Genomic DNA, 7,000 nt, shown 5'->3' on the forward strand with positions numbered 1-7,000 from the left:
TTCCTGCACCCCACCTCGGCCAGACCTGAACTGCACATGCCCTGGGTAGGTGCTCACTCAGCAAGTCAGCAGAAACCATATAGAGGCATAGAGCTAGAGAGGTTCATACTTATTTATTCCTAGAAGAATCTCTTTTTTTTAAGTGTTTATTTTTGAGAGAGAGAGAGAGCAAGCAGGGGAGGGACAGAGAGAGAGGGAGACAGAGGATCGGAAGTAGGCTCCACACTGACAGCCCAGAGCCCAGTCCAGTGCTTGAACTTGTGAACTGCGAGATCATGACCTGAGCCAAAGTTGCCCCTAGAAGAATCTTTTCCAACTGAGCCACCCAGGAACCCCTAGAGGAATGTTTTTTTCTTTTTAATGTAAAGCTCTTTTCCTTTTTTTTTTTTCTCCAGTTTATTTATTTATTCTGAGAGAGAGAGAGCGTGTGCGTGCACACATGAGCAGGGGAAGGTCAGAGGGAGAAGAGGACAGAGGATCCTAAGTGGGCTCCAAGCTGACAGACAGCAGAGAGCCTGATGCAGGGCTCAAACTCACGAACCGTGAGATCATGATCTAAGCAAAGTCAGATGCTTAACCCACTGAGCCACCCGGGTGCCCCTAGAAGAATCTTTTTTAAAAAATTCCCTCTATGGCCTTTAAAAATCAGCAACTATCAGAAATCAATTCTGTGTTAACAAAAACACAAGGAAAGGGGCGCCTGGGTGGCGCAGTCGGTTAAGCATCCGACTTCAGCCAGGTCACGATCTCGCGGTCCGTGAGTTCGAGCCCCGCGTCGGGCTCTGGGCGATGGCTCAGAGCCTGGAGCCTGTTTCCAATTCTGTGTCTCCCTCTCTCTCTGCCCCTCCCCCGTTCATGCTCTCTCTCTGTCCCAAAAATAAATAAACGTTGAAAAAAAAAAATTAAAAAAAAAAAAAAACAAACACAAGGAGAACAGATATCGGTGAGGAGGCTCACGCGGTTTGGACAACTTACAAATAGTTTCAAATGGTCTGCGCTAGTGGCCTCTCCTCTCTGGCTGCCAACTGGTTCTGTTTGGTCGGCAACATTGTCACATCACTAGGAAAGAAGGAACATCAGTTGGTGTCAACCAGCCTAACACCTCCTAACCTCCCTGAGCTGCCTCTGACACTGAAAACAAACCAAGGATTTCTTCCTGTTCCTTATCCGGTCACCACATGATGTGGGGAACTGGGACGTCTCTTCCTGACCCACCTCACTCTCAGTCTGGCCAGCTTGTCGTGCACATGAGGGGTCATAGTCTCCTCCTATCACCCGTCTGGCAGACCTCAGGCCAAGCTACCCCAGACAAATCAGTGCTGCAACACCCTTAGTTGATTGTTCCGGTAGACAACAGTTCCCAAGGTCGGGAATCGGTGTGTGTGATTGCTCTTTGAGACCCCATCTGGGCTGGCCTTTGGCCTTTGTCATGAGCCACCAGTTGTAAGCACTTACAAGGTCACCCATCTACCTCGTTTCCACATCTCACCCACAGTCCCCTCTCCCCCCTCACACACACTGAGCTGCTGACGGCTTCCTCATTTCTTTGGAGTACGGAATAGTCAGGGATGGTGGCAAACCCCTTGCCTCCTGACAGACTGTGGCAAGGGCCCCATGATGGGAAATTCAGCCGACATCGGTTCATGTCAGCTCAAGTCCTGCGGAGAGAGACTTCTGCTTCTAAGTTCATGTGTTTCTTTGGTTTTATTTTAGTTATGGACAAGACCACAGCCCAAGGCCGAAGCCCTGTGGAGGTGGCCCGAGATGTTCTGGCTGCGGTGGGGAAGAAAAAGAAAGATGTGATCCTGGCCGACCTCCTGCCTTCCTTGGCTATTTATCTGCGAACTCTGGCTCCTGGGCTCTTCTTCAGCCTCATGGCCTCCAGGGCCAGAAAGGAGCGGAAATCCAAGAACTCCTAGTCGCGCGTCTGAGCTGGGATAGGGAAGCAGCACCTGCCTGGGTACAGGTGCTGGACAAGGGACAGCTGTGTTTGTTGGGACTTTACTGGATGTTTGTCTTACGAGTGGGAAAGATGGAACATACATACGCTTGTCCTGAACTGAAGATCCCTGGCTAGGCCTCTGCTAATAGAATGAAAACCAAAAAGGCAACAACCTTCTTCCCAGGGATAAGGGGTAAACCTTACGGAACAAATGTGGAGCTCAGTTTAAAGTAAGGACCTGAAATAAATGAATGAGCAGTCAGAGGTGTAGTCCTCAAGGGCTGGAAGAACTATGCCTCCTTTGAATTCCAGCCTCCGCCAGCTCCTAGAAAGTGTTTCAGCCTTGAAAACAGAAGACATCCTGACATCACCTGACCCAGTTCTCATATTTGACTTACCTGGACCACGTGCCTAATTGTTTTGGCAGAGGCACCTGCAGCACTCAAGGGAGAAGGCTGTCGTAAGAAGCCATCACCCATATCCATTTTCAGGGCTCTACAGTCCATCATCATCCAACATGACCAATGGGCTAATACGCCTTCTGTCTTCCAGCATAACCCAAGTGATGCCGGCTTTAGTTCCTAAAAGGAATTCCCTGTTTCCCCTGTAAACTCTCACCTCAAGCCCCGTAGACCAGGCCCCACTCCAAGCAGAAGACGAATTTATTAAGGAAACAGGCAAAAGGGAGAGGAAAACCCCACATGGTCCCGTGTATCCTCTAGGAAAGAAGACTCAAAAGCCTGGTCAGGTGGGGAGGGATTCTAAAGCGGCATCTGGTCCCTGGTGAGAGCAGTCATTTGCTAGCTGTGCCTGTTGGATGCCTGCTTCCACCTTTTTGATTTCTTAAAAATACATGCTTGAGGTTCAATGAGTGAATCAACTTCATATTGAAAGGTTAGGATGAAACTTTTCCTATTATTGAGGCTGAAAGTGGAAATTGTGGGTGCATTGTATGACTTTCCCAACTTGGAATAAAAATCTTGCATATCATACCGGCACCTCGCACTGTGTCCCAACTCTGGTCCTATGGAGCTTGTGTTTTAAAAGCTATCCCTGAAATAGAAATGGCCAAAGCCACAGCCTGTGGTTAGTGTTTGAGGCCGTCAAGTTTCCTGAGAGCAGGAGCATGAAGAGTGGGGCATTAGATCTGGTGATCTTCCCCAGCTCCCACCATGGGCCTGAACATTCCAAGGGCCCCTGGTTGAAACGTGGATATAGACATATGGGTTGGCTCTTCATCTTCCAAGTAAACCATCTACTTCCCTCCAGACATGGAACAGAGAGACCTTACTGTTCACATCAGGGCTCTTAGAGCCAGGGAAGAGCTGGACCCAAGACAGCAGTAGCAGCCACTCTAAAGCCTAGCGTGACATTGAGTTAAATGGCCAAGGGCACAGCAGGTGCTCAGGAAAAGGCAGTGACAAAGAAAGCTTTTCCTCTAAATGGGAATGAGAGAACATCTCTCCTTGCACACTTGTCGATGGGCACTTTCAACAGGGCCCGTATCCAAGTGCTGCCCTTTTCTCTCCGATAAACAAAACGGGCAGCACCTGGAGGCCGATGCGATCTCCTGCCCTCAGAAGAACACACGTTTAGCAGCCACACGGTCTGTCATCAAAAGACGACGTCAAACGCACTGTTGAGGTGGTTGCTTTGGGGGCCACTGTGACAGTGGCTGGGAGCCCCCCCCCAAGCCCTGACTGGGGTGCAGGTGGCACGCAGAACTTGGAGCAGACGTGCAGGGTCTCAACCTAGACACGACACTTGAGCCAGATCCCAAACCACTGGATGTGTCTTTACCGCACATTCTTGAAGACTCAACCAACTCACTTGCTAAAACTTACTTTAGAAACCTTATATTCTACCGTATGAATAGTGAATAATATAACACAAACAACCGTTAAATTTAGCTGGATCTGGCTGTCTGCCAAAGGCTGAGGCCCAGCTGCCCTTGAGGAGGTTGGCAAGGTCAGAGAGGTACTGAAGATGCGCTCGCACCGCAGCACATGCTCTCTCCGGCCTTAGAAACTACGCAGAGGACTAAAAGGGCAAGCGATTCAGGGTTCTTCAAAAGTCCGTGTGGCACGTCAAGCCATGTTGGGGGGCCTCTGGAGTTGGGCGCGGCTCCCCGGAGACAGCATTGCCTGGTAAAGGCGGGGCTTGCTGTCTCCACTGGAATGGCAGCCGCAGCCCCTTTCCTGGGGACCAGGACCCCAACTTGGCATCTCTTTTTAAAAATTTTTTAAAAATGTAGATCCTAGTTACTTAACACATAGTGTACTAATGATTTCAGGAATAGAATCTAGTGGCTCATCACTTACATATAACACCTGGTCCTCCTCCCAGCAAGTGCCCTTAGTACCCATCGCTCATTTAGCCCATCTCCCCACCCAACACCCGAGAGCAACCCTCAGTTTGTTCTCTGTATTTAAGAGTCTCTTACGGTTTGTCTCCCTCTCTGTTTTTATATTATTTTTTCTTCCCTCCCCTTATGTTCATTTGTTTTTTATCTTAAATTCCACATGTGAGTGAAATCATGATTGGAATACATTTATTCCATTGAATGTATATACCACATCTCCTTTATCCATTCACCAGGCAGTGGACATTGGGCTCTTTCTATACTTTGGCTATTGTCAATAGTGCTGCTATAAACATTGGGGTGCATGTGCCCCTTCGAATCAGCACTCCTGTGTCCTTTAGATAAATTCCTAATAGTGCAATTGCTGGGTCGCAGGGTAGTTCTATTTTCAGTTTTTGGAGGAACCTCCATACTGTTTTCCACAGTGGCTGCACCAGTTTGCATTCCCACCAGCAGTGCAAAAGGGTTCCTCTTTATCTGCACCAACATCTGTTGTCGCCTGAGTTGTTCATCGTGGCCATTTGGCAGGTGTGAGGTGGTATCTCACTGTGGTTTTGATTTGTGTTTCCCTGATAATGTCATTCTTGCTTTCAGATCGGTGTCTGAATACGAACATCTGCCGCCTGGGGTGGTGGTGGTGCTGTTCCAGTTTCTCCTTTCTGTCCTCAAAGCTTTGTTCTCCTCTCTCTCTTTCATCCTGGGATTCTGGGTATGGTTGAAAAGCTCAGTTCTGGATTGCTTCTGCCTGCAGATGAAGTTCAAAGGCACTTTCCACTTTGCTCTTCAGGTCTCCTGGTGTTTCACTGGTCCGAGGGCAGAAGCAGGCGCGCCTGTGTTTCGTGCCCAAATCAGAGCATGGAAAGTACAACCAAGTGAGTTTCCAGATGGCAGCACCACACATCTGCGCACTGCTGAGCAGCCACGGCTCGCGAGTGACTGGATGGAATGGTGAGCGCGCAGCTGCCTGGGCGCACTGCCCGGCTCCTCGCAGGCTCCATGGAAGGAGTCTCCCTCCCCTTCAGCAGGGCCTGACAGCTGCTGAAGCAGATGTGAACACTTTGGAGGGCGCAGATAGACTAACGAAGAGAGACCGTCCGTGAGCGCTTGCCAGGGTCTGCTCCCCCCCTATTCTTGACGAGTTGACCTTTACAAAGGCTCTTTGCTCTCCTCTGAAACTGGGGTGAGACTGGGCAGTTCCAACAAGACTCACGTAATTAGGCTAATTGCACGATGCATTCACAGAAATGGCACGCACAGGGCTCGTGTGTGGACTTTGCAGAGAAGGGCCCAGCCGACTTGGCCTTTGTTTCTCAGTTGGCAGTGACTTAAAAATTGCTGTTTCTTCCAGAGCATCGTGGCACGTCACAGAGGAGCACAACCCACTTGTCAGCGATGTCGAAGTGGGAAGGCGACGGGAACAGAGAAGCCGGCGCCCACAGAAGGGAATCCTTCCAGCTGCAGGAGGTGTGATCCTGCCGCTCCCCTTCCCAGCCAGTTTGGGGCGCGGCTCGCGTAGAGGCCTGGAACATGAGAGTCCTGCCCCGCGCTCCCCAGCAGTGCCGAGCCCTCACCCTGGCACGAGACCTGTAAGTGAGGTGGTGTCTCAGAACCTGGGCTAGTCCACCCGACAAGAACCAGTTTGTTGAGCGCAGCCTCAGGCACCTTGTTCGCACTTGGCCTCTTCTCCTGGTGAGGGCTTCTGCTCAGCCCTCAACCCACCGAGATGGCTACTTGTCCACTTCTAGCCTCCTGCCCCAGGAAAGCTGATGTGCAGGCAGGGCATGGGGCTCCCTTTCCGAACCTGGGCCGTTTATTACAAAAACACCTACCATTCCGGCCCAGCAGGCTCGGGAGCCGGCAGCCAGACACCCAAGGGACCGCAGGCTCTGCACAATTGAGACCAGGCCTATTTGTCTGGGCTCGCTACCAATTCATCCTTTTGCTCCAGACGGCAGACTGCCCCGTAAACGACACTGTGTACCCAACACCATTTTGCCACCCGGCATTCGAATGAGTGATTAGTACTTCTAGGCTCCTCGGAGTTACGGTTTTTCAAACTCTTTGTGGATGATGGACGGTCCATTTTGAAAGCTTTTCAAAGCTCTGAATCTCCCTTATAATAAATAGCCCAGTCACTCCCTTTGAGCTCTGGACACCTCCGCATGCACCCCTTCATTATTCTCTGGTATCAGCTCTTCCTGGTAGAGCCTTTAAAACTAGGTTGCTTCTTGAAGATGGACCCTTCAGAAAGAAGTACCATGTAGCTCTTCAGGGAGGACTGAGCAGGTCTTAGGAAGGCTGCGGTTAAGGCGGGGAACCCAGTGTCTTTGTGGAAAGGCCGATGTTTCATTTATCCGAAACCTTACGGGGATATGGAGGATGGTGTGCAATCTGCCCTTTGCTGTGAGGGGGACACGGGACCTGACTGCTATGGAATGGGAACACTGAGACGGGCGCCGAGGGGAGGGTGCTTCCTCAGCCTAGGGCAGTGGGCTTGAACTCAGGGTCCGCCTCGGGAACAGCTCAGGTGCCGGATGTTCATTTGCGTGTCCTTCAAAATCAAAAGCTCTGGACAGGGGATCCCAGGCCTCAGTTCTCCACGTGGACCCAAACGGAAACCCAGTGACCTCTGGACCTCGTCACCTGATCCTACCACGTGGCCCGAGCAGCATTCAGCTGTGCTGGCCTTGAGAACG

The 7,000-nt window shown here is 50.8% G+C and overlaps 1 protein-coding gene and 1 long non-coding RNA gene across 7 annotated transcripts in view; both read left to right on the forward strand.

Moving 5' to 3' along the window:
* DHRS7B (dehydrogenase/reductase 7B) overlaps nt 1-2,934 on the forward strand; it is a 61,712-nt gene extending 58,778 nt beyond the window's left edge. For all 6 annotated transcript variants that reach the window (XM_045487650.1, XM_045487654.1, XM_045487653.1 and 3 more), the window contains one exon: nt 1,714-2,934. In XM_045487650.1, the coding sequence (XP_045343606.1) occupies nt 1,714-1,919 (206 nt within the window). In that variant the 3' untranslated portion in view covers nt 1,920-2,934. The remainder of the gene's footprint in view (nt 1-1,713) is intronic.
* A 1,767-nt stretch (nt 2,935-4,701) lies between these two features.
* On the forward strand, nt 4,702-6,449 carry LOC123603145. The gene is made up of 2 exons (XR_006714762.1): nt 4,702-5,400; nt 5,653-6,449. It is a non-coding gene; the product is annotated as an uncharacterized LOC123603145 (long non-coding RNA).
* Nucleotides 6,450-7,000: the final 551 nt, after the last annotated feature.

Source organism: Leopardus geoffroyi, chromosome E1 (assembly GCF_018350155.1).
Source record: "Leopardus geoffroyi isolate Oge1 chromosome E1, O.geoffroyi_Oge1_pat1.0, whole genome shotgun sequence".
Lineage (NCBI taxonomy): Eukaryota > Metazoa > Chordata > Mammalia > Carnivora > Felidae > Leopardus > Leopardus geoffroyi.